The following is a 27,623-nucleotide window of genomic DNA, read 5'->3' as shown; positions in this document are numbered from 1 at the left end:
GTCATAGAAACCATCAACATTGGGACCCATTTCTGGGTTCACTTTTGCCTCTTCCATTCAGGAGGTCAAAATCTGGGTTCACTCCTTTCTGCACGCTCTCCATCTAAGGAGTAGGGATATTAAACTGACCTTCAGGTAGAGCTGTGGTGAGGGAAGAAAGAGGTCATTTATGTAAAGAGTATGGTGGTGCTGAAGTTTCTCTTCCTTTCTATTAGAAGAATGACATGACTTGGGAGGCTGAGGTGAGAGGACCACATAGACCAGGAATTCAAGAAAAGTGACACTTGTACTGTGCTGGGCATGTGGGGCCACATTTTGGGGGGAAAACACACATTTACAGACACAATCACAATCACGACACATTGATTCACCCCTAGCTACCTTCCAACCCTCCTGCACACAAACCCACACCATCTGAATGATATGGCTGTCTCCAGGGACTCTAGTGGATGATCACAGCTCTTCACTGAGCCATCTGTTTCTCACACTGCACTCCAGGTCCTCACTCCTATCAGGAACCTGAATCCAGGCAGTCTCTCCAGACAAAAACAGGCAAGAGAGCCCCCTGTGATCCATCACTTAGAATTGTCATCAGCAAGGGAGTGGTCTTAGCATATGTACAGTGTTAGAGAGGCGAATGACACACACTGGGGCCTGTCAGTGGGCAGGGGAAGGGAGAGCATCTGGATAAACAACTAATGCATGCAGGGCTTAATACTTAGGTGATGCATTGACAGGTGCAGCAAAGCACCATGGCACAGTTTTACCCATGTAACCAACCTGTACATCCTGCACATGTATCGCAGAACTTAAAAAAAAAAAAATTAGGAGGTGGATGGATTGTCTGAGGTTAGGTGTTCGAAACCAGCGTGGCCAACCTGGTGAAACCCTGTCTCTACTGAAAATGCAAAAATGAGCTGGGTGTGGTGGCAGGTGCATGTAATCCCAGCTACTCAGGAGGCTGAGGCAGCAGAATCACTTGTACCCAGCAGGCAGAGCTTACAGTGAGCCGAGATTGAACCATTGCACTCCAGCCTGAGTGACTGAGCTAGACTCCGTCTCAAAAAAAAAGAAAAAAAGAGAGGAGCTGTAGAGAAATATCACAGGGTGAGTACTCATACCTCTGAGACCCCTTCTGAGTAGGGGTGAGCAGGACCTGGCCTTCCTGCCTGCCGAGAGCATGGTGTGGACATCATCCTAAATGCCTCAAATATGGAGTTTCATTGCTTTCTCTTGTCATCTCCATCTCTTTGTGCAATGATGACAGTGACACCAGCAGAAATTGGTGAGTGGTCAGAACAGGAATCAGGTCCCCACTTGTCTGACACAGAGCAGACAGGACACAAGTCAGCAGGGATGGACTTCAGGGTCAGGACAGACACAGACAGGTCCCAGGCCTGATCTTCCTAGGGCTGGGACAGATGAGGTTTTCTTTTTCACCTCTTCTGGGAGTCACTTGAGGGATGGTCCTTGAGGAGACACTGTTGGCCAAGGGTTGTCTGGCCCAGAAATGTGTGTGTGGTCTTTTCTTTTTCTTTTTTTTTTTTCTTTTCTTTTGAGATGGAGTCTCACTCTGGAGTGAGTGGTGCGATCTCACTGGCTGGAGTGCAGTGGTGCGATCTCAGCTCACTGCAACGTCCACCTCCCAAGTTCAAGTAATTCTCCTGCCTCAGTCTGCTGAGTAGCTGGAATTACAGGCATGGGCCAGCATGCCCAGCTAATTTTTGTATTTATAATAGAGACGAGGTTTCTGCATGTTGGCCAGGCTGGTCTCGAACTCCTGACATCAGGTGATCCACTCGCCTCGGCCTCCCAAAATGCTGGGATTACAGGTGTGAGCCACCGTGCCTGGCTGAAATGTGTTATAATGGGACAGACCCCCTAACCCTGGGCCTGTAGCTACAGCACTCCTGAGTAGCAGGGGAGGTGGGGAGGGACATGATTTCCAGTGCACCAGGAGCTCAGCAAAGGGATGGTGACTGATTTCAGAGTCCAGCTCATCCTTGCAACCCTTCTGTGGAATCCAGAACACATCAGTTTCCATTTATTTTATAGAAGGTTTGGAATCTTCAGTGTCAAACTCTATCTGTGTTGTGTCTTCCCACAGGTTGGATAGAGGAACCCTGGCTATGGGCGTTTCCTGCCAGGGCAGTGACTGTGTCTTCCTCATTAGTCCTTATCCCAGAGGTCAGTCCTGGGGAGAACATGTTAGGCCCCATGGGCATTGCAGTGAACACATCCCTGGGATGAGTTCTAGGTCAGCCCTGGGCTGGGATCAAGTGCAGGTGTTGAAATGTTCCCTTCTCAGTCTGTCCAGCCTGTTGAGCCCTACACCAATCCTGGAGCCTGCCCCAGCTTCTGAGTCAGGGTTCCTGGAGATGAGGCTGAGCTCTTGAGGACAGTGAGGTGCCTCTGGCCCTCGGCTTCTGCTTCTCTGATCCTGTCTAGACAGGGTGTGCAGGGCCACGCTCTTCCCTTGTGTGCATGTATCCCCCCTGCAGGCATCCCTCTGGATCTGGATGTTGTCCTCATTGTTATATCCCCAGCCCCACACAGTGACTGGACCTTTTGCAGATGTCCATTAAGTAACCATAAATGTATGGTAGGAGCAGAGCTGCGAACTATTTTGCAAGAAAACACCAGGCGAGGGGAGTCATGTCTTCCTCATGTCTGGGTCTCCTGTGCCATCTAGTGCAGTTCTCCGTCATATATGTGCCTCTTCATATTTAAATACATTTAAATATTTACAATTAAAAGTTCAGGGCTGGGCATGGCGTCTCATACCTGTAATTCCAGCACTGTGGGAGGCTGGGGCGGGTGGATCAGCTGAGGTCAGGAGTTCGAGACCAACCTGGCCAACATGGTGAAACCCCATCTCTACTAAAAATGCAAAAATTAGCCCATGTGTGGTGGTGCATGCCTGTGAACCTGGCTACTCAGGAGACTGAGACAGAAGAATCGCCTGAATCCGGGAGGCGGAGGTTGCAGTGAGCCGAGATCATGCCATTGTATTCCAGCCTGGGCAGCAAGAGTGAAACTCTGTCTTGAAAAAAAAAAATTCAGAACTTCATCACAACAGCCACCATGCAATCCCCCAGCAGCCTTCTGTTCATGCAGCAGAGAGATTTCCATCCCCGCAGAATGCTCTTTCACATCTGCTGTAAACCTGGCTGAGGGGCTGATTATTGAACTCCTCTAACTCAAAGCGTGCACCTTAAAGTGGGAATCTCAGGGCTGTGAGATTGGAGGTGAGACCTATAATGGGCCATTGGAAGGAAAAAGTTGAAAGGTGGTTCCTTCAGTTCCTCTTTCTCACTTGAAGGCTGGCAAGTGTGAGTAATGCCTTTCTAGAGACCTCTGACTCCCCAGAGACCAGGGAGAGTCTGGCAACACCGAGGGAAGGGCAGAATGATCTCCAGTGTGGCCTCACCTGGAGTAGGAGGGTGGGTGAGTTGCTCTCTGGAATAACTTCTTGTGGAGTTTTTGTCTCTGAAGATTGGCCAATGGACACCGTCCATGAGGACAGCTGCGATGAGGCAGACCTGCAGGTAGAGCATGATAGTCTAGGAGGATCTCTGGGAGCAGTTGGGTGACACCTGTTGCTTTGGAAATCAGGAAAAGGGCAATGAAGTCAGAACCAAAGCAAATATGTGTAGAAGTGTGACTTGTTCCTTTTGTATTTTAATAAGATAGAGACGAGGTCATTTGCCTCCATGGGCTTTGTGTGCTGTGTTTGTAACCATTTTTTTTCTTGCTCTGGTGTTTAATGGTTACCAGAAGATCAGTTTTTCCTGCCTATGTCACAGCAAACATCAAAGCCTTGGTCTTTGACTTGGGAATGCAGAGTCTTATTAGGTCCAGGCACTGACTAAGATGCGAGATATCTGGTGAGACTCCCTCATGCTCACTACTTGAACATAGTTGTTTCTCTGAGATGGTCTCAGAATCTTCAGTCCCACGCTCCATATGCCACATCCAGCAAAGCTCCCTGAGGGACCCACAGTTTCCAACCACCAGGGCACTGACATTACCTCTGTGTTCTTTTAGGCCACCCTGAGGACCACCTGAGTTTAAAATCTCTACCACCAAGTGAGGAAGACAATGGTGATGCCCAGGTTAGACTCCCTTTCTTTGCATTCTAAGGAAATGCTGCTTTCCTGATGTGAGAAACAAACTCACCCATTGAAACCCAAAGAATGGACTCAGAGGCCTGCAGAACAGAGAAAGTGAGAATTTTAATGATCATCTTGCAAGAGATAGAAATATATATATATTTATTTATGGTTGTCTTACTGCATTTTGTGGAAGCCCACAATTCATTGCCATCCTAGTCAGCTTAGGAGCTCTTCAAGTATTTGACTTATGACCTAAGTAGTTGGGCAGGCTGAGAAGAACAGACGAAGCAAGCTATTTTGCAGGCTAGTAAACTTTCAACTTAGACTATACTTCTTTGTTAAAGTGAGGACAACTAAGCGGGGTGGAAGGGGGACCCAACAAGCCGGCATTGCCCATCCAACCACGAGCTTAGTATTTCTTCTGTCCTTTGCTGAGCTAAACAACTTCAAGACACTTTGTCTTAAAAATGGACCACTGTATACACTATTTCTTCACCTGATTTCTTTCCCTCTCAATTAATTTTGGTATAAGGATATGATGGGACACATTATGTACAACATACACAATAGTCCTTCTTGGGGTGGAGTTCACTGGGAATGTCTTCCCATCTAATACATGACATGGTAGGATGTTTTTGAATGACAGCATCCATCATCAACTGTAATGCAGAGGCATTTTCCTCCACACAAGTTTTCCTCTTCGAATTAGGCATTGTGAGTTTACCAATCTAAATCAACTTCAAAGAAATTCTGTGAGAAAAGCTCTTGTCTTTTCCATGCATGTCCTCTATGCTAGAGTGTTTTGTCTTTGACATGGACTCAACCACTGTTTCAAAAGTAGTTTTCTGAAGTCATCAACAGACGAACGGATCTGTGTAAGGGGGCAACAGAACTGATCTGATCCTCATAGCATCTTCTTTTGTCTCACTGCAGATTTTACCATCACCTGTCCTGGGTACGTATCTTGAACTAACTCATTTTCTGAGAAACAAATTTGCTGGCTTGAATATATAGAAACCTTAATCTGGATTCCTGTTAAAAAATGTTGGGGGTCTGGTGAGAGCAAATGATTTTGCAAGTGTATAAGTATGACCAGAGGGGCTGTAGAAATGTGTGTGAACCCAGAGGACCAACCAGGAGATTTTGTGTGAGCCAGTGAGTCTTCACTGGGAGGAGGAGAAGTGAGTGCACCTCTCACTGACTTATCCTGATGTTGGTGGTTTTAAAGAGTGGATTCTGGAGAATCTCAGCGGGGAAGAGGATGCCTTTCCAGGTAGGCAACAAGACTTCAGATGGGGTCTAATAAAACAGCATTTCCAAGAACCTTCATATTATACCTGCTGCTTGGGAGGCTTAGGGAGGGTATAGAAAGAGAAAAAGAAAAAGTAAATATAAGCCACATTTGTTATTTTCAGACTTTAATGTCATCATGGTGAGGAGTACTATGTTCATGGGCTTTTGAGTATCCTGTATTTTCAATCACCTGTTCTTGGTTTATTATTTAAAGATGACTTTTCAGAGAATACCTGCTCTTTTCTGCCTGTGCCACTGCAAATTGTCACAGCCTTTGGTTTGGGTCATAGTTCTGTCACAGGCAGTTACTTAATCCTGAATATAAAACTCTTCTGCGGTGTGCCCAGATGCATAGGAGAGATTGATCCACACCTTATGAACTTAGGTTTCATGGCAGGACATTCATTTGTCTATCCTTGCTGTTTACCTCTGGTATCAAGACATCTCCCTGGGCATGGAGGACAGAATGAAAATTCACTGTGGGCTCACTGAAAAGCTCCAGTGTCTTAGAAATGGAGGGAGAAACACAGCCTTGAGTACACTGTCAGAATTCCATTTCTTCATGTGAATGAGAATATGCAGTTTTACCATCATTTGTGGAAGTCGTTTTCCTTTCCCCATTGTGTATTCTTGGCACCTTTGTTGAAGATCAGCTGACTCTGTATGTATGCATTTAATTCTGTGCTCTTGATTCTATATCTGTGATACTTATGGGTGCCTCCCACAGTAGAAGCATGCTGTCTGAATTTTCCTGTTTTTTATTTTTATTTTTATTTTTAGATTTCAATCTCATGAATGTGCATCTTCCAACACTATTCTTTTTCAATGTTGCCATGGCTATTTGAGGCCTTTTGAATCCTAATCCATGGCTAATTGAATCCTAATCTTAGGATTATCTTTTCCATTTCTGCACAGATGGCTGTTGCCAGTTTGGTAGCAGTTGTTGTTAGTCTATAGATCATGTGTGTAGTATTGTGTGTTAGTCAGGTTTAGTCTTCCTTTCCATGAATATGGGAAGCCTTCCAACTTACTTGTACGTTCTTTACTTTCCAGAATCTTTATGTTGACAGCTGATTATTTAGATTTAATGTGACTGATATGAATTTGTGATTTCTTTTTTTGTTTTTTTGTCTTTGAGACAGAGTCTCACTCTGTCACCATACAGGTGTGCAATGATATGATCTCTGCTCACTGCCACCTCCACCTCCCGGGTTCAAGTGATTCTCCTGCCTTATCCTCCTGAGTAGCTGGGTCTACAGATGCATGCCACCACATCCAGCTAATTTTTGTATTTTTAATAGAGATGTGATTTTACCTTGTTGGCCGGGATGGTCTTGATCCACCCACCTTGGCCTCCCTAAGTGCTAGGATTACAAGCATGAGCCACCGTGCCTGGCCAAATCTGTATCTTTTGCCAATATTTTGTCTGTCTGAATGATTATGCATCAAATAAAAAATATTATGTATGCTAGTTAACCAAAAATCACCCCCACACTCAGGGACATTTTTTCATGAATTTGCTCATTTTCTATTGGTATACATTTCCTCATTTCAGTAGCTCGTGTATATTTGAACCTGGAAACTTATCCTCATGGCAGAAAGTTTTCAGAGTCATGTCTCTCAGCTTCGCTGGTGTAGGTTGTGCAGGCTGTGTGAACTTGGCCTGTTTGAATGAAGCCTGATCTTTAGGGAATCTCCTGAGGGAGAGCGACACAGAGCTGCTGAAGCCCTTGATCACAGGAACCCAAAAAATTGTGTGCACACACCATGGTTCCAGAAGAAGACTTACAAAGAGGAAATCATGACTATTTTTAATTTTATCATTTTAATACTTAGTTTTTTAAATGACCTCTATGAAAAAGAAATTGTGATCTGTCTGGTGCCGTGACTCATGCCTGTAATCCCAGCACTTTGGGAGGCTGTGGTGGGCAGATTATGAGGTCAGGAGATGGAGACCATCCTGGCTAACATGGTGAAATCCCATCTCTACTGAAAATACAAAAAAAGTTAGCCAGGCGTGATGACGGGTGCCTGTAGTCCCAGCTACTCCAGAGTCTGAAGTAGGAGAATGGTGTGAACCCAGGAGGTGGAGCTTGCAGTGAGCCAATATCGTGCCACAGAACTCCAGCCTGGATGACACAGTGAGACTCTGTTTCAGAAACAAACAAACTAACAAATGAACAAACAAATGAACAAAAATGTGTGATCAGTAGAACAGAGTAATTTGGGTAAAATTGAATCCTTTTCACCAATAAATTAAGTAATTAATCCTTTAAAACAGATGCTAGATGTAGTACCAGCATAATTGGGTGCTAATGTACTTACACAGTCTTGAATACGTTAAGAAAATGCTGTTTGTTTCGTAGAGTTTCAAAACATTTGAGACGGAGGAAGGCATTCTTCCATTGACCCTTAGTGTGTGCTTTATTTCCATTTTGGGTTGACTGTTTTGTGTTGCTGCATGATGTCTTTAGTACAAGGCCAAGGCTTCCATGTCTCATGTCTTTCCTGATCCCCTCCTTTGCCATCCCTCTTCCACTCAGGGGAATAGCCCAGCATCAACTCAGTTCATGCTTGTTAATCAACCACCTCCATACACCACATTCAGAAAAGCTCCCTGAGTGACTCACAGTCACCAACCATCGGTGCACTGATCTTTCTTGTGTCCTTCCAGCTTTTTCTATGGACAACCTGAGTTTAGTATGCCTACCACCAAGTGAAGATGATGACTGGGGTGATGATGATGATGGTGATGATGATGTCCAGGTAAGAACACCTTTCTTTGTCTTGTAAGGAAATGTTGGTTTTCTGATGTGAGAAACAAACTGACCAGTCCAAACCCAAAGAATGGACTCAGGGAGCTGAAAAACAGCAAGAGTGAGATTTTCTTTCCTTTTTTTTTTTTTTTTTTTGTTTTTTTCTTTTTGAGACAGAGTCTCACTCAGTTGGCCAGGCCGGAGTGCAGTGGTGCAATCTCAGCTCCATCTCCTGGGCTCAATGAATTCTCCTGCCACAACCTCCCGAGTAGCTGGGATTACACGCATGTGTCCCCATGCCCAGCTAATTTTTGTATTGTTAGTGGAGATGGTGTTTCAGCATGTTGGCCAGACTGGTCTCGAACTCCGGACCTCAGGTAATCTGCCCACCTCAGCTTCCCAAAGTGTTGGGATTACAGGTGTGAGCCACTCCACCTGGCAGAAAGTGAGACTTTTAATGACAGTGTTGCAAGATCCGGTGTCTGATGGGCAGACACACCCAGCACACTTTCCACAAGCAATTTATCCCCTAGTGTGCAGGTCCCTCCCCTGGTTCCTCATAGGCTGAGAACTGTGGGGTCACAATCTTCCCAGGTGTTGCCTATTGATTTTTGGGGAGAGACTTTAGGTATTTTTCTAGAGTTGTCTTACTGCATTTTGTTGCAGCCCACAATGCATTGCTATCCTAGTCAGCTCAGGGGCACTTCAAGTATTTGACTTATGACCTAAGTAGCTGGCCAGGCTGAGAAGAACAGACAAAACGAGCTATTTTCCAGGCTAGTAAACTTTCATCTTAGACTAATCTTCTTTGGTTGAAGTGAGGGCAACTAAATGGGGAGGAGAGGGTCCAATGAGCAGGTATTGCCCATCCAATCAGGAGCCTGGCATATCCTATTTCTTCTGTCCTTTGCTGACCTAAACCGGTTCAAGGTACTTTGTGTTAAAAATGGACCACTGTATACATTATTTCCTTCATCTGATTTCTTTCCTTCTCAATTAATTTTTATATAAAAATATGACAAGGCACATTATGTACGACACACACTATTCTCTTTGTGAGGATGGAGTTCAGTGGCAGTTTCCTTTCATCTAATACACGACACACTAGGATGTTTTGAAGGACAGCATCCATCACCAGCTGTAATGCAGAGACGTTTTCCTCCACACCAGTTTTTCTCCTTGGATTAGGCATTGTGCATTTACCAACCTAAATCAACGTCAAGGATAAATTTTGTGGGAAAAGCTCTTGTCTTTTCCATGAGTGTCCTCTATTCTAGAATGTTTGGCCTTTGACTTTGACTTTGACTCACCACTGTTTCACAGGTAGTTTTCTGAAGTCATCAAGAGACTCACAGATCTGTGTAAGGGGTGCAGCAGAATTGATCTGATCCTCATGGCATCTTCTTTTGTCTCATTGCAGATTTTACCATCACTTGTCCTGGGTACGTACCTTGAACTAACTCACTTTCTGAGAAACAAACTTGCTGGCTTTAATATATAGAAACCTTAATCTGGGTTCCTGTTAAAAAATATTGGGGATCTGGTGAGAGCAAATGATTTTGCAAGTGTATAGGTATGACCAGAGGGGCTGTAGAAATGTGTGTGAACCCAGAGGACCAACCAGGAGATTTTTTGTGAGCCGGTGTGTCTTCACCTGGAGGAGGAGAAGTGAGTGCACCTCTCCCTGACTTATCCTGATGTTGGTCGTTCTAAAGATTGGATTTTGGAGAATCTCAGCAGGGAAGAGGATACCTTTCTAGGTAGGTAAGAAGACTTCACGTGTAGTCTAATAACACAGCATTTCCAGGAGCCTTCATGTTATACCTGCTGCTTGGGAGGCTGAGGGAGGGTGTAGAAAGAGAAAAAGAAAAAGTAAATGTAAGTGAAGTTAGTTCTTTTGAGTTTATGAGATTTTGAGTATCCTGTGTTTTTGATCACCTCTTCTTATTTATTATTTAAAGATGATCTTTCTAGAACACCTGCTCTTTCCTGCCTCTGCCACTGCAAAATCTCAAAGCCTTTAGTTTAGGACAGAGTTCTATCACAGGCAGTTACTTAATGCTGGAGACAAAATTCTTCTGTGGTGTGCCCAGAGGCATAGGAGACATTGATCCTCACCTTATGAACTGTTAGGTTTCCTGGCAGCACACTCATTTGTCTGTTTTTCCCTGCTTACCTCTGGTACCAAGAGCTCTTCCTCGGCGTGGAGGACAGAATGAAAATTCAATCTGGGCTCAGTGCAAAAGCTCCAGTGCCTTGGAAATGGAGGAAGAAGCACAACCTTGAGCACACTGTCAGCATTCTATTTCTTCATTTGAATGAGAATGCGCAGTTTTACCATCATTTGTTGAAGAGGCTTTCCTTTCCCCCGATTGTGTATTTTTGACACCTTTGTTGAAGATCAATTTACTGTATATGTGTGCATTTAATTCAGGGCTCTCTATATCTGTGAAACTTATGAGTGCCCCTACGGTAGAAGCATACTTTCTGTATTTCTGTATTTGTGTGTGTGTGTGTGTGTGTGTGTGTGTGTGTGTGTATTTCAATCTCATGAACCTGCATCCTCTAACTCTATTTTTTTAACGTCATCATGGTTACATAAGGCACATAAAATTCATTAAAATGGTAGGATTATCTTTTCCATTTCTGCACAGATGGCTGTTACCAGTTTGATAGTAATTGTTGTGAGTCTGTAGATCATGTCTGTATTATTGTTAGTCAGGATTAGTCTTCCTATCCATGAATACAGGATGCCTTTCCACTTATTTGTACCTTCCTTATTTCCTGGGATCTTCATGTTGACAGCTGATAAGTTAGATTTAACATGACTGATAAGAATTTTTGATTTCCTATACCAATATTTTGTAAGTCTGAATGAATAGGCATCATATATATATATATATAGAGAGAGAGAGAGAGAGAGAGATAGAAAGAGAGAGAGAGAGACAGGAGGAGAGAGAGAGAGAGAGAGATGAAGGTTCACTTTTCTTGCCCAGGCTGGAGTGCAATGGCATGATCTCGGCTCACTGTAACGTCTGCCTCCCAGGTTCAAGCAATTCTCCTGCCTGAGACTCCTGAGTAGCTGGGATTTCAGGCGCTCACCACCATGCCTGGCTAACTTTTTGTATTTTTAGTAGAAATGGGGTTTCACCATTTTGGCCAGGCTGGTCATGACCTCCTGACCTCAGGTCATCCACCTGCCTCAACCTCCCAAAGTGCTGGGATTACAGGTGTGAGCCAGAGTACTCGGCCAAAAAAATAATTTTTAATTAAACTACTTAACCAAAAATCACCCCCATACTCCTGTACATTTTTTCATGAATTTGTTCATTTCTATTGGTATACATTTCCTCATTTCAGTAGATAATGTGTATTTGAACTTTTAAACTTATCTTCATGGCAGAAAGTGGTCAAAGTCACGTCTCTCAGCTTCACTGGTGTAGGTAGAGCTGGCTGTGTGAGCTTGGCCTGTTTGAATGAAGCTTGATTTTTGGGAATCTCCCCAGGGAGAGTCACACAGGAGGTTCTGAAGCCCCTGATGACAGATCCCCAAAAGGGTGTGTAGAAGTCGTTCCAGAAGAAGACTTACAAAGAGGAAATCATGACTATTTTTAATTGTAGCATTTTAATATTGAAATTTTAAATGATCTCTATGAAAAAGAATGTGTGATTAATAGAATAGAGTAATTTGGGAAAAATTGAGTCTATTTCACCCATAAAATAGGCTTTTAATCAAGTAATAAATCCTTTAAAACAGATGCTAAATGTAGTATCAGCATGATTAGATTCTAGTGTACTGACACGATCTTGAATACACTAACAAACGGCTGTTTGTTTAGAAGAGTTTCAAAACATTTGGGAGGCAGGAAGGCACTCTTCCATTGACCCTCAGTGTGCATTTCAGTTCCATTTTGAGTTGATTGTTTTGTGTTGCTGCCCGATGCCTCTAGTACGAAGCCAAGGTCTCCATATCTCATGCCTTTCCAGCTCCCCTCCTCTGCCATCCATCTTCCACTCAGGGGAATAGCCCAGTATCAACTCAGTCCATTCTTGTATATCAACCACCTCCATACACCACATGCAGCAAAGCTCCCTGAGTGACTCACAGTCACCAACCACCGGTGCACTGATCTTTCCTCTGTGTCCTTCCAGCTCGTCCTGAGGATGGCCTGTTTTTAAGATGCTCACCACAATGCAAAGATGAAGATGATGATGATGATGATGGTGATGTTGATTGTGATGATGATGATGATGATGATGATGATGTCCAGGTAAGATCCCCCTGTTTGTCTTCTACATCAATGTTGCTTTCCTGATTCTTTACTTCTCAATTAATTTTGATTTGAAAACCTGGCAATGTACATTATGTACACTGTACACTATTGTCTTTGTGGGGCTGGAATTCAGTAAGCATGTCTTCCCAACTGATACATGCTATGCTGCTTTTAAATGACAGTATCCAATATCAACTGGAATACTGAGGCATTTTCCACAATACCAGTTTTCCTCCTTGGATGAAGCATTGTGCGTTTGCATATCAAATTAAATTTAAAGGTAAATTCTGTGAATAGAGGTCTTGTTTTTCTATAGCTATCCTCTGTGCTAGTCTTTGGGGATTTTGACCTATGGCTAAATCAGTGTACTGCCTTCTGGTTTTTTATCATTGTCAAGAGAATAACAGAGCTGTGTGAAGTGCACAGCGGAATCTGATTCTCATAATGTTTTCTTTTATATAATTGCAGATAAGAGCTTGGAAAGGAAACGGTATGTACCATGAAATAACTCACTTCCCGAGGGAATAACTTGCTGGCTTCATTGTATAGAAACCTGATTCTTGATTCCTGCTGGGAAAGAGACTTGGGATTCTCGTGAAAGTGATTTTGCCAGTATAGACCTCTGGCCCAAGAAGCTGTAGGAAGGTTTGTCAATCCAGAAGAAAGATTAGGGGATCAAGTAGGAAGCAGCCTGGGGTGGGAGAAAAGCCCATCATTCAGCTTCAGCTAACTTAGGAGGAGTTGGTGAGTCACACTCTCTAATGACTTATCCTGGTGTTTTTCTTTCTAAAGACTTGACGCTGGAGAGCATTAGTGACGAGGAGACTCGTCCAGGTAGGGAACTACGTGCCAGGAAAATCCCAATGGGAAAAGGTTCCCAGGAGCCTCCAGGTTATCCCTGCTGATGGTGAGGAGGGGCTGAAGGAGGGGGTATGAAATCAGAAGGAAAATGTAAATGTGTGTGAGGTCTGGCTTGTTGATTTCAGTTTCTTGGCATCATGGTAAGAACTGTCTGTATGGGCTATGAGGGTGCTGCGTTCATGAGAGATTCTCTTTGCAGTCCACCTGCTCTTTTCTTCCTGTGGAACATCAGAGCCTTTGGTTTAGATTAGTCAACACTCCTTGGGATCAGTCACAAGGGGTGTAGGCTTAAGCACTGGGTGTCATCTGTGATGAAGGGAATCTGGGGGACACAGCTCTCTCACAGGCATTTCCTGGAACCTAGAGACACAGTTCTTCTGCTGTGTGCCACGGGGAAATGGAGAATCACCCTCTGAACTTTCAGGACTTGTTAGTGCACATTCATGTTTCTGTCCTCACTGTGCGCTCCTGGTTTAAAGGGATCTCCCGGGGTGGATGGTGGGGTGAATATTCACTCTAGGCTCATTGGTAAAACTCCAGGCTCCTTTGAAGGGAGGAGGAAGGTTTGACCTTGAGCACATTTCCAGCCTCCACTTCCAACCCAGTCACAGATTCTGAGCTGCGGCTTCTTTCTCCCCAGTTCTCTAATTTTGGGGGAAGCCAAGAGTTCCCACAAAAGATAGTATCACACTATTTCCTGTCTTCAAAAATTTGGCTTTGGTTTTGTTCTGTAAGTTGACATTCATCACTCAAGTTCTAGACTTTTTGTTTGTTTGTTTCTTTTTTTTTCTTTTTTTTGAGTATTTGGATTGCTGTTCTTGCCTTGGTTTGCTAAACATAATAAGCCCCAGGTCTATCCATGCTGCTTAGGACGTGATTGTGTGTTCTTCTTATGGCTGTGTAGTATTTTGTGATGTGTATGCACCACATTAAAAAAAAAAAAAAAAAAACCTCAAATCCACTGTTGCTGGTCAGCTAGGACGCTTCCACATCTTTGTTCTTGTGAATGGCATGGCCATGAATGCGGGACAGCATGTGTCTTTTTGATAGAAGGATTTATTGTCTTTTGGGTAGATACTAAGTGTCGTGGAATTGCTGGGTCTGATGGTAGTTGTGTTTTAAGTTTTTTGAGAATCTCTCAACTGGTTTCCACAGTGTGAACTAGTTTTCACATTGACCAAGAGTGTAGCAGCGTTCCCTTTCCTTTGCTGCCTCACCAGCATGTTGTTTTGACTTTGGAAAATTACCCATTGTGACCAACATGAGATGATATCTTACTGTGTTTGGGAGTTGCATTGCACTGAGGTTGTGCATTTTTTCATGTTGGTTAATCACTTGAATGTCTTCTTTTTTTTTTTTTTTTTTTTTTTTGAGACAGTATCTCACTTCGTTGCCCAGACTGGAGTGCAGTGGTGCAATCTTGGCTCACTGCAACCTCTGCCTCCTGGGTTCAAGTGATTCTCCTGCCTCAGCTTCCTGAGTAGCTGGGATTACAGACAACTGTCACCACGCCCACCTAATTTTTGTATGTAGATAAGGGGTTTCACCATGTTGGCCAGGCTGGTCTCAAACTCCTGACCTCAGGTGATCCACCCACCTCAGCCTCCCAAAGTCCTGGGTTTACAGGTGTGAGCCACCGTGCCTGAGTAGCAGTGATTGTTTTTGTAAGGTAAAGTCAATAACAAAAACTAGAGTTTTTGACTTCTGTTGTTGGAAGTGGTTTTTTTTCTATTTTTCTCTTTTGTCTGTTGTTTGCTTTTATATCCTGTGAGCTTAGATTCAGGTTTTCCTCAACTTAAGCTCACTCTGTGTTTTCCTGTAGCAGTTTTATGCTTTTAGGTCTTGTGTTTAGGGTTTAATGTATTTCGAGTTTGTGTTTGTGTATTGTATAACATCAATGTCTTATTTCATTCTTTTGTATGTGGCTATCCAGTCATTTCAGACTGCTCAATTGAACAGACTGCTGACTCCTCATCTCATCCTTTTTCCCCTTGGGGACACAGTCCCACTCATGCTCTCACCCAGACTGGAGTGCAGTGGTGAGATCTCAGCTCTCTGCCACCTCCGCCTCCTTGCTTCGAGTGATTCTCCTGCCTCATCTTCCCAAGTGGCTGGGATTGCTGCTGTGCACCACCACACCTGACTAATATGTTTCGTATTTTTACTAGAGATAGGATTTCACCATTTTGGCGAAGCTGGTCTGAAACTCCTGACCTCAAGTGGTCCGCCCAACTCGGTCTCTGAAACTGCTGGAAGTACTGGTGTGAGCCACAGCACATGGCCTCATTGCATCTTCTAGGCATTCTTTGAAAAAGAATGTGTTGACTGCAGGTGTGTATTTAGATTCTCTTAAGTCCCTAGGTTGATGGATTCATTTTTATGCCACTACTGTAGTCTTTGGATGAGTGGAGGTGTTACATGTAATTTGAAATTGGGGAGTGTGTGGCCTCCAGTTGAGTGTGTATTCCCTAGAATTGCTTTGCATATTCAGGTTCCTTGGGTCTTCAGTGGATCCATGTGAACATTTAGCCGTGTATTGTTAACATTTCATAAAACGTTTGTTTTACACTTCATGTCCAGAATTAGGGGTGCATTGGGACATTGTGATACTTGTTTGTATACCTTGAGTATGGATAAAATCAGGGAGTTTCCCATGCTTGTGACAACGTGTAAGTTTGATATCTTCGATGTGTGAACATTCAGTATCCTCCTTGGTAGCTACTTTGAAAATGGCATAACCATATTGTTAAGTATCATCGCCCTGCTTTGGAGTGGAATACCGGAATGTATTCCTCTCCTGTAACTCTCTGTGTACCTATTGCCAATCCTTGAGGTCCTGTCCTCCACCTAGTCTGTGGTGACCACTACTGTATTTTCACCTTCAGTGAGTTAAAGTTTTCAGCTCCCACATGAGTGAGAACATGCAGGCTTGGTCTTTGTCTGCCTTTCTGATGTGATTGAACAGAATATCTGCAGGTGCAGCCATGTTGCTGGAAATGATAGGATTCCATGAATTTTGATGGCATAAAAGTATTCCATCCTGTCTGTGTACCAGAGATTCTTCATCCCTTCATCTGTGGTTGGACAGGTAGGCTGATTTCTTTTCTTGGCTTTTGAGCATAGGGCTGAATGCCACCTGGGATGACAGATAATCTCTTCCATGTCCTGATCATGTCCTCTGTGTATATACCTAGGAATAGAATTGCTGGAGAAAATGGTAGTTGTAGTTTTAGGATTTCAAGGAACATCCAAGTGGTTTCTTTAGTGTGCATACTAGTTTACCATTTCCCACCACATGTGGAGACAAGTGCCTCCTCCGGAAATCCACACCTTGATTGGATTGTGTTTTCATATGTTTCAACTTTTTTCTGGTAGCATCTGTTGCATGTAGAGTGAGATGGAATCTTGAGTGTGTTTTTTATTTGTGTGTGTGTGTGATAAGTGGTACTTGCTATGTTATAGTGAATTTGTTCTTAATTTGTTGTGTAGGACTGGGCAGAGGACCTGAAGACATGAGGTTGATGCACAGGTCAGAGAAGATTCTCACCATCGCTTATGCACACAAAAGTGTAAGTGAAAATCACACTCAGATTTCATCTCACTCCAGTTAGAATGAATACTAGCAACATTTGATGGCAGTTTTGTTTCTGCAGTGTGTGTGTGTGTGTGTGTGTGGGTATATATATTCACCCACACACACACAACCCAAGGGTGCAAGGGACATTTTGACATATGTATGTGTAGTATCGTGATCAAATCATCATATCTGGCATCTCTGTGACCTTCCATCATTATTATTTCTCTGTGGAGAGAATATTCAGAACCGTATTTTCCAGCTGATTTTGAAAAAATTTTCTAGATTCTGTTGACCCTAGTCACCTAGTCACCCTGCTGTGCAATAGAACACCAGAACAGATTCATTGTGTCTCAGTGTCACTCTGTACCTGTTACCAATATCTAAGTGTGGTTTTGATTTACATTTTGCTGTGGTTAGAGATGTTTGCCAAGTTATCATGAACTTGTTTCAATTTGATGTGTAAGACTGGGCAAAGAACCTGAAGACCTGAGAAGGATGCACGGGTAAAAGATTCTGAATCAACATTACTGATCCTCACAAGAAGTCAATGAAAACCACACTCAGATATCATCTCACTCCGGTGAGAATGAGCGTTACCAAATTGGGACGGCAGTTTCATTGCCGTAGAGTAGGTGTGTATAACCAGCGGGTGCAAGGGACAATTTGATCTGTGTAAAGGTAGCATCATAATGAAGTTTCAGAGTCTGGCACCTCCGTGAGCTCCAGAGTTATGGTTTCTCTGTGGAGAGAACATTCACAACTGACCTTTGTAGGTGTTTTGAAAATTTTGGTTTTCTGTTCTTGCCTTTTGTTCATAATGGCCTATGGCTCTGTCCAGGTTTCTGGTAAGAGCATGTATTTGTGTTTTATGACTGTGTAGTGTTCCGTGGTGTGTATGTACCACATTTCCTTTCTCTTATCCACTGCTGATGGGCATCAAGGCTGATTCATGTCTTTACCATTGTGAGTAGTACTGCCGTGAACATAGGAGTGTATGTGAGTTTTGGATGGAAGGATTTTCCTTTTTATAAATCCTTAGGAGTGGGGTTGCAGCGTTGAGTGGTAGTTCTCTTTGAGGTTCTTTGAGAAATGTCCACACTGCTCCCCAGGGGATCTGAACTAGTTTGCATTTGCCCCAACAGTGGACCTGCATTTCTTTGCTCATCTGCCCCAGCAGCCTCTGTTGTTGTGGACTGTGTGTCATAATTGCCATTCTGACCAGTGTAGATGTTATCTCAGTATGTTTCTGATTTGCATTTCTCTGATGATCAGTGAGATTGAACATGTTTTCATGCTCGTTATTTACTGGTACACCTCCTTTTAAGTGTTCATGTTCCTTGCCCTTTTATAACTTGTTGTTGTTTTTTTTTTTTTTTTCTGATTTTATTTGTTTAAGGTCTTTATGGTAAATCATAGATATTAGATGTTTTTCAGATGCGTAGTTGGGGAATGTTTTCCCTCATTCTGTAGGCTGTGTGCTGACTCTATGGTTGTTTCTTGTTCTGTGCAGCAGCTCTTTTGTGTTTTAGGTCCCACTTATCAGTAATTGTTTTTGTTGCCATTGCTTTTGGGGACTTGACATATAAATGCTTTGCCAAAGCCTCTGTCAAGAAGGGTATTTGCTAGATCCTCATGCAGGATTTTTTTTTAATAGTTTCAGGTATTGGATTTTTATGTATTCACGTATTTATTTACAGACCAAGTCTCACTCTCTCATACAGGCTGGAATGCAATGGAGTGATCTCAGATCACTGCACTTTCCAGCTTCTGGGTTCAAGTGATTCTTCTGCCTCATTCTCCTGAGTAGCTGGGAGTACAGGCACGTGCCACCACGCCCAGCTAACTTTTGGTTTTTTCTTAGACATCGGCTTCACCATGTCGGTCAGGGTGGTCTCAAACTCCAGGATCTCAAGTCATCCGCCTGCTTCGACCTCCCAGAGTGCTTGGATTCCAGGAATGAGCCACTGTGTCCAGCCCAGCGTTTTACATTTCAATCTTTTATTTCTTTTGAGTTGCTTTCTGTACATGATGAGACATAGGGGCCCAGTGTTATTTCTTCTACATCTAGCTAGGTTACTTATCTCAGCACCACTTGCTGATAGGGAGTCCTTTCTCCATTGCTTATTTTTGTTGATTTTTTTTTCAAATATCGATGGTTTCAGGTGTGCAGGTTTATATCTGGGTCTTCTAATGTGTTCCACTGTTCTGTGGAACCGGGTCTCCAGCTTTTCAGTGAAAATGCCAAGCCATTACCTTGTCTATGGGTGTTTTCTTGAGTGTTTCCTTTGGTTTAATGTTTTTTAAATACCTTTAGCAGCCTACAGGTATGGATTTCTTTTCTAAAATAATGCACACCCTATGTTTTCTTGTTGGAGTTTTGTGGTTTCAGAATTGAGTTTTAGATCTTTAATGTATTTTGCATTGATTTTTCTGTTGCGTGACATAAGGGTCCTATTTCAGTGTTATGTATGTGAATATTCAGTTTGCTCAAAATCATCTATTGAACAGGCTCTTTTTTTCCGATTGCATCTTTTTGGTGTTCTTTTGAAAAACCTGTTCACTACATGTAAATTGGGGTTGAATATTTGGTTTACTCATTCTGTCCACTTTCTTAGTTTATGCCAATAAAAGATTGTTTGGATAATTATAAAAGTTTGCATTTTTCATTCATGGTTTTAACTTCTAAGTTTGTATTTTGTGACATAATTTCTATGTTTATTATAGACTAAAGGGTACAAATGCAGATTAGTTACTGCCTTTGGTATATTCCATGACACTGAGACTTGGGGTCCAAGCAACCTTATCATGCAGGCAGTGGGTGTACCCACCAGGTAGGTCTTCAGCACATACCTCATGCCTTCATCCTTTTTCATCGGATAGTCACCAGTGTCTGTTGTTCTCACTTTTACGGTAGGGTGTATTCAATGTTAGCTCCACCTTATAAGCGAGAACATGTGGTATTTGGTGTTCTGTTTTTTCCTTATTTCTCTTTAGATAATGGCCTCCAGCTCCTTTCATGTTGCTGCCAAGGACATGATTTCCTTCTCTTTTTTTTTCTTTTTAATGGCTGCCTAGTTTTTTGTGGTATATATGTACCACATTTTCCTTTTCTGATCCACTGTTGATGGGTACCTAGGCTGATTTCACGTGTTTGCCATTGTAAATACTGCTGCCATGACCATTTGTGTGCATGTGTGTTTTGGAGAGAAGGATTTCTTTTCCTCTGTGTATACCCCAGTGGTGGGATTGCTGGGTCAGATAGTAGTTCTAGTTCAAGTTCTTTGAGCAATCTCTCCAAAGTGCTTTCCATGGTGTCTGAACTACTTTGCATTTTCACCAAAAGTGGACCAGTGTCCTGTTTCTCTGCTGCCTCGTCAGTGTCTTTTTTTTTTAATTACGTGATCCCCATTCTGATCAGCGTGAGATATATCTCATTGTGCTTTTGATTTATATTTCTCTGATAATTAGGTTGAGCATATTTTCAATTTGTTGGTTGCTCATCATCATCTTTTGAGAAGTCTGTGTTTATATCCATTGCCTATTAATTATGAGGGTGGTTTTGTTAATTGATTTGTGTAAGGTCTTTAAGGTAGATTCTGGATATTAGAACTTGGTCTGGTGCATAGTTTGGGAACATTTTCTCTCATCTTGTATGTCGTCTGTCTACTCTGTGGGTAATTTCTTGTGTTGTGTGGTGGCTTTTTAGTGTATTAGGTCCCACATGTCGATTATTGCTGTTGTTGCAGTGTCATGTGGGGTGTTATATGTCATGTTAGGCATATAAATGCTTTGTGAAAGCTGATGTCAAGAAGGGAATTTCCTAGGGTCTCTTGTAGGATTTTTGTACTTTGAGGTCTTCCATTTACATCTTTCATTCATCTGAGTGAACTTTGGTACATGCTGAGAAGTAGATGCCTAGTGTTACTTACTCTTCTGCATATGGCTCGCCATTTATCCCAAGACTATTGAAAAGGGAGTTCTTTCCCCATTACTCATCATTGTGTATTTCATGCAGCATCAGGTGGTATGAAGTGTGTGGGTTTACAGGTTCTCTGTTCTCTTCCACTCATCCATGTGGAAGCAGGTCCCTAGAGTTTGAGTGCAGTTTCACGTCAGGGAGTGTCATGCATCCAATGTAGTTTGGATTTCTCAGAATTTCTTTGGAAATGCAGGGCATTTCCTGGTCTCACATGAACTTCAGCATTGTTTATTTCTATGTCCTTAAAACCAATTTGCTCTCTAGTAAAGTTATACAATTAAAGAGTAGAGTGGGACATTTTAATCCATGCATATGTACCTTGTGTAATGATGAAAGCAAGGGATTGACTGACCCTCTCTGTTACCTTGTGTAGTTATTATTTATTAGTTCTCTGTGGTTGCAATATTCAGAATCCTCTTCAGCCTTTTTTGGAAAATATGGTAGGATACAGTTAACTCTAGACATCCTGCTGTGGAGTAGAACAGCTGAATTTATTCCTGTCATCTGAGTGTAACATTGCATCCATTTCCCAGTTCCTGTGCTGCCTCCCCAACCCCAAGGCTCTCTTCACTACTATGAAATGTTCTACTAGGAGATAAAGTCATTTAGAGACAAAGTTGATCTCATTCTCATAGGCATGGAATCATGCTGTGTTTATTTCTCTCTTCCTGGCTCATTTCATGGAAAATCATGTCCTCCAGGTTTCTGTATGTTGTTGCAGATGACATGGTTTCATGAATTTCTATGGCCGAGGAGGATTCCATTGTGTACCGCAGTTTCTTTATCCTTTTATCTGTGCATGAACAGGTAGGTTGATTGGATACCTTCGCTATTGTGCATAGTGCTTCAATTGCCATAAGAAGGCCGATATCTCTTCAACATGACAGATTTCATGCGCTTTCTGTGTGTAAGCAGTGGTGGTATTCCTGGGTGAACGGGTAGTTGTAAAATGTTTAAGGCACCTTCAACTGTTTTCCTTCATGTGTATAGTAATGTACATTCCCACCAATAGTGTATAAAATCTCTTTTTCTGCACTTCTACATTGGCCACTGCCTGCAAATGTATGGGATTTTTCTTGTTTTTGGTAAGTTTCATCCTAATGAGAGTGAGAGGTATCTGAGTGTGGTTTGCACTTAGACATGTGTGTGATGATTAGTGAAGCTGAGCAGCTTCTCTTTGACCTGTCAGTCAATTTCATGATTACTTTTCAGATGTGCCTGTTGCGGTTCTTTGCCCAGTTTTAGCTTGGGTATTAGATTTTGTTCATTTTCCCAGAGTAGTGTTAGTTTCTCATACATGTTAGATTGCAATCCCTTTCACAGATATGTTTCTGCTGAACTTTCTTTCAATGTGTAGGATGCCTTCTTTTTTTTATTATTATTACACTTTATGTTCTAGGGTACATGTGCACAACGTGCAGGTTTGTTACATATGCATACATGTGCCACGTTGGTGTGCTGCACCCATTAACTCATCATTTACATTAGGTATATCTCCTATTCTATCCCTCCCCCAACCCCCGGACCCACCACAGGCCCCAGTGTGTGATGTTCCCCTTCCTGTGTCCAAGTGTTCTCACTGTTCAATTCCCACCTATGAGTGAGAACATGTGGTGTTTGGTTTTCTGTTCTTGCGATAGTTTGCTGAGAATGATGGTTTCCAGCTTCATCCATGTCCCTACAAAGGACATGAACTCATCAGGATGCCTTCTTTAATGGTTCATTGTTTCTCTTTCCCATGCGGAAGCTCTCAAATGATGTATAGTCCCGTGTGTTTGTATTTATATTTGTTAGCAGTGATTTTTGTGTCCCATCTAAAAAGAACAAAAAATAAGAAAGAAAAAGTAATGCCAAATCAATTGCATAGCCTAAGGGTTTGCTGCCATAGATACTTTTTGCTGTTGTTTTCTTTCTTTTTTGCAAACTGCATGCATAGACACAAGTTTTGCTGAAATAAACTCCCACTTTTCTTATAGGAGCTTTGTGGCTCCAGGACTGGATTGAAGTGTTTATTTTGTGTTGATTTGGGGGTATCATATTTCAGACCCTGAAATGTTGATTTCTTTGACTTGTTTTTGTCTGATATACCACAATGGGGCTTGTATTCAAATTAAGCTGTGGGACATCCTTTAGATACTGGGTTCAAACAATTCTCTCCTTCCTTGATGTTCCCTTAGGGGAGAGGTGCCAGAAAGTCTGGGAAGATCCATAGTGGGAAAAGTTTATCTGTATTTCCTGGAGACTCGTGGCCAGCTCCCTTGTGCACAGGACTTCTGGAGAAGGCCAGCCCTACCACTGGCATAAATACCTCCCATCTCCAGCCCTTCAGTAAACATTTAAGTGATTCATTCAATATTTACAACTTAAAAAAGTGGAGTAACCCAGTGGAACTTGAATTTAACTAGAATTTAAGTTTGAGAGTAACTGGTCAGTAGAACAAGTGACATAGATTGGGTGACATACTGTGGTTTTTCAGTGTTTTTTTGTTTGTTTGTTTTATTTTTTGTTTTCCTTAAACAGAGTTAGCAATAATTAATTTGAATAAAGAAGGAAAACATTAAACGGTTGACAGGTGTAACGCGAACGCTATTCCATGACTTGTTCAGCCATAGCCTCAATTTGACATGCTAGACGATGAATCCTAAAGACTGGTATACGGTTACTGCACTGGAGTTACTGTTCCCATTCCAACAACTATAGAACATTCTGAATAGTGTTTTAAACTTTTATTTTAACGAAAGTTAAGAAAAAAAACCGTTACTTATACACTAAAGAAAATAAACATAAAATGGTTTCCCGCCTGACATGCAAAAGTCCCATGACCTGATCCTGGCCAGCAGGAGCAGCTGGTATTGAGGAGCGGGGTCAAGATATAGCTGAGCTGCCAGCCACCTAGATGTGATTTCCTGGTGTCTCCGGTCTGGGTGAAGGATGATGCAGAGCTGGTGTTCTGGCCAGCATCCCAATAGGGCCCCAGCCACTGCAGGATGTTTCCAGCCTACTGGGATTCGGGCTCCAGCTGACAGGACAGCTTGTAGCTGCAGGACAGAGAGGCAGCTGTGAGGCCACCATGACCCACACATCGGGTCTCTTCTCATTGCCTGCCCAGCAGGAATCCTGGGTCCCCAGCAGTCCCCATGCAACAGGGCTTGATGCTGGCGGTGGAGTCATGGCCATAGGCGCTCTGCAGCTGTCCACAGGAGAGCCTCCTCTAGGCCAGGTGGGGTGGCTGACACCTGTACTGTCAGTACTTTGGGAGGCTGAGGTGGGTGGATTGCTTGAGGCCAGAAGTTTGAGACCAGCCTGGACATCATCGTGAAACCCCACCTGTACCAGAACAACAACTGGAGAACAACCGGACACGGTGGTGGATAGCAGTAGTGCCAGCTGCTTGGGAGGCTGAGGAAGGGCTTGAGCCCAGGAGGCAGATGTTGCAGTGAGCAGAGATGGTGACAGTGCAGTGCAGCCTGGGCGACAGAGCCAGACCACATTTAAAAAAAAATGGAGAGCCTTCTCCCACCCTCTGCCCATGTGCCAGGCCCTCACCTCTCCTTTTCACTGAGCTGCTCCATTCTTGAGAAACAAGTGACAAATTTCTGCAGAGGCCGAAGCCTGTAATTCATGGCAGCCACTTGGAGCAGCTGCATTTCTTGCAGAACTCGGACCTCCTAGAGACAGAGGACAGGATGCTGACAGGGCCTGGGTGGAAGACACTGAGGGGACCTTTGGCAGGCAGGGAGAAGGGGCTGGTCCCTGGGGCCATTCTGTGAAGGGGCCCCATGCAGCCCCCAGCCTGTTCTCAGAGTTGGATGTGAACAGCCCCTCCGGCAGGAACTGGTCTTTGATTCCAGTGCCTTTCCCACTCTCTCCACTGGGATAGGTCTCCTCCTCCTCCTGTGTGTGTCAAACCCTCCCAGTAAACCTAAGATGTAGAGGATGGAGCCAGGGAGTGTCCTGCCCAGGGTGGACTGTGACGTCCACATCCCCAACCTCATCCAACGAGAATGCCCCAGCTGTTCACCTTCCTCCTCTTGTTGCTGTTGCCCTGGAAGTCAGATAGAGCCCATCAGAAAGGTCCCTGGCCCACAACAGCCCCACCCCATCCCTTCCCATGCTGCACTACTGCCAGGGCCACCAGGGTCAGGGGATATGCACATGACAGAACATGAACCTGCCTCAGGCTCCGGGCTCTAGGGCAGAGGGCATGGGAGCTGAGGCTCAGGGACCTTCTGCCCCAACCCTCTGAGATGACAGACAGAGAAACTGAGGTCTCTCGTAGAAAGAAAGTGCTCAGTGACCCTGGAATTGCCTGCCCTTGGAAAGGCTCAATTTCACCCTCCTATTATGGGACTACCCTAGGGAGAGGCTGAGTCCAGCTCAGCCCACAGCTCAGCATCATTGCAGTCAGGTAGCTCTGCAGCTTCACCACTCAGGGATAGGGACTGGTGACTGCCATGGAGCCTCTGTCAGTCAGAGGTAATGAGATGGGCCTGGCACCCCCTCCCACAGGAGCAGCTGTGAGACTCTCAGGAGAGGAGGTTTTCCAAGGGCTGAGATCTAAGGGCTCCGTCCAGGCCCCTCTCCTCCCAAGCCTCAGGATCCTGGTTCCCAAGCAGCCTGCCCCAGGCTCACTCACATCCAGATCATCCGGGATGGCCGAATCCAACCTGTGTAACTCAGTCAGAAAATCCCCCAGGAAGGGGACCACGCCCTGTGCCATGGAGGGGTGGGGAGGTGGGAGGGGTAGTGGTGATGAGTATTGACCCTGAGGTGAGGTGCCTGCCCAAGGCCCTGTCCCATGAAATCCCATCAGCCCCTGTCTCCCAGAACCCCCCTCCCCAGGTCTCCCAGTTGTAGCAGCCAAAGACCCTCAGCTACCTTTCCCAATTCTCTGCCTCCTCTATTCCAGCTGACCTCCAATCTGGCAGTCACTCCTAGTTACCTCTATGGTGGGATTTTAACAAGTCACAAGGGCCTGTGGTCCCAGCCTTACCCTTCCCCACATCCACTCTGAGTTCTGCTTTCCCAGACCCTTGCTCTGGTCTTTCCAATGGAGGTTTTCCAGGCCCAGTGGCCATAGGAGGACAGGGCTGGGGAGGAAGCCCCCGCTGTCTTGATACGGAGGTCTCCAGCTGGTGGGGAAAAGAGCCCTGTCCTCTGATCCCCTGCGGTCCCTCCATGCCACAGTCTCACTCACCTTATTCTGCCTCCGCAGCCTCATCTGGGCTCTCTGGGGGTTCCTCTCCTGGGTGGCCACCTTAAAGCTCCCCGCCTGCCAGGTGTCAGGGACAGGGACAGTGAGGCTGTCTTCCCTTCCCCCAGTTATACCCCAGCCACCCCACACTTGGAACCCCAGGGACTGGCGTGAGTCACCTGGCACAGTGTTCATACCACTGGCCAGCTCCACACTCCCTGTGTGTGTCACCCAATCATACAGCCAGGCCTCCCTGAGACTGTTTCCTCTTCTGTAAAGAGCCATGAAAACCACAGCTACCTCACAGGGCCTCCTGAGTACTGTTTCCTGTAGCTGTTGTCATTGTTCTCCCCCTCATCCCTCTGAGAAAGAACCATTCAGGAGCACCCTCCAATTGCTTTCTCTTCTCGAACCTCATTTCCACCCTGTGAGGCCCGCACTACAGGCTCAGCATCCCTTCATTTTCCAGATAAAGAAACAGAGACCAAGAGTGGGCAGTGACTCCCCAGGGCCCCAAAAGAGAGGGCACCTCCTCCCCTACTGGAGGCTCTGTCTCGGCTGCCTTCACCCCACATCCCAGCACCACCACCCATCAGGGTCTTGTTCTCTGGAGTCTCTGAGTGTCTAGGACTCCAGCCTTGCAGAGTCGTGATGGGAAAGGGACAGGGCATTTTAGGAGACCTGGTTAAATGGCACCTGCGTATCTGAGCCCCACCGGAGTCTCTGCCACAGAAACTGGGTTTGCGCCATGCCAAATCCACGGTTTGGCCTCGTCATTGATCCCCCAGGGGAGTTCCATGCACAGAACTCTCTCTTCCTCCATTCAGGATGTGGCCTCCTGAGGCGACATCTCTGACGGATATGGCAGGGTTTTCCAGAATCCTGGGTGGGGTGGCATGTTGCCTTCTCATTTGCATGGAGTTTCGGAGATCTGGTTGGGGAGGATCCCCTAGGAATGCATGGATCCCCCAGATACTTGTCATGAGCATGTGTCACTGCTAACTGGTGAGAATCCTGTGACACGACCATTTTCAGATGTCTGCAAAGGGCAGAGCGGGGAGTCCCAGCAAGCACATACATGTGTCCTGAGTTTGCCCATTGGGACCCATAGCTGGGCAGTCTACGGGACTCCCTGGCACATGAGCTTCCTCTGTTGTTGTTTCCCCCAGTGTGGGCTGCAGTCCCTGCCCATGGAGGTGCGCTGCAGACAGATGCAGCAGCAGAGGCCTGGCTTCCTGAGGAATTGCTGCCAGTTTGAGGAAGGAAGAAAGTCCCACCTACAATGACCACCCCCAGCCTGGAGGAAGCTCCACGCCAGCAGCCTTGACCAACATGGGAGCCAGAGCCCTGCTAATGCTGCAGCTCATCACCCCCACTCAGAAGCCCAGCAGCCATTGCCACATTCCCATTTCCAGGACCTCCTGTCCCCGTGCCCCCACGCGCCCATGGACCCACACACCTTTCCTCCTGTTTGCCCAAAGTAGGCCTGGAGGGAATTTTTCAAGTGCACTTTTTGTAGGTAAGTCAAAACATTACAAAATAACCACTGCACACCAGGTCCAATGCCCTTCCAA

At 44.5% G+C, this 27,623-nt stretch overlaps 1 protein-coding gene, 1 long non-coding RNA gene and 1 pseudogene across 2 annotated transcripts in view; 1 reads left to right on the top strand and 2 right to left on the bottom strand.

The window, feature by feature from the left end:
- The window catches only part of LOC135964418 (aspartate-rich protein 1-like), an 85,352-nt gene extending 69,893 nt beyond the window's left edge, over positions 1-15,459 (top strand). The window contains exons 2-9 of the mRNA XM_074003200.1: positions 4,048-4,115; positions 5,049-5,070; positions 8,083-8,174; positions 9,585-9,606; positions 12,317-12,435; positions 12,907-12,928; positions 13,231-13,272; positions 15,233-15,459. Coding sequence (XP_073859301.1) covers positions 8,091-8,174; positions 9,585-9,606; positions 12,317-12,435; positions 12,907-12,928; positions 13,231-13,272; positions 15,233-15,342 — 399 coding nt within the window. The 5' untranslated portion in view covers positions 4,048-4,115; positions 5,049-5,070; positions 8,083-8,090 and the 3' untranslated portion in view covers positions 15,343-15,459. The remainder of the gene's footprint in view (positions 1-4,047; positions 4,116-5,048; positions 5,071-8,082; positions 8,175-9,584; positions 9,607-12,316; positions 12,436-12,906; positions 12,929-13,230; positions 13,273-15,232) is intronic.
- The window catches only part of LOC102125700 (phosphatidylinositol 3,4,5-trisphosphate 3-phosphatase TPTE2-like), a 347,382-nt pseudogene that overhangs the window by 188,696 nt on the left and 131,063 nt on the right, over positions 1-27,623 (bottom strand).
- On the bottom strand, positions 23,570-26,216 carry LOC135965502 (uncharacterized). Its single transcript, XR_010578503.2, has 3 exons — positions 26,053-26,216; positions 24,402-24,523; positions 23,570-23,893 (listed from the first exon to the last, which is right to left on the bottom strand). It is a non-coding gene; the product is annotated as an uncharacterized lncRNA (long non-coding RNA).

Source organism: Macaca fascicularis, chromosome 10 (assembly GCF_037993035.2).
Source record: "Macaca fascicularis isolate 582-1 chromosome 10, T2T-MFA8v1.1".
NCBI classification, from domain to species: domain Eukaryota; kingdom Metazoa; phylum Chordata; class Mammalia; order Primates; family Cercopithecidae; genus Macaca; species Macaca fascicularis.
This window is presented reverse-complemented; position numbering and strand designations above follow the sequence as displayed.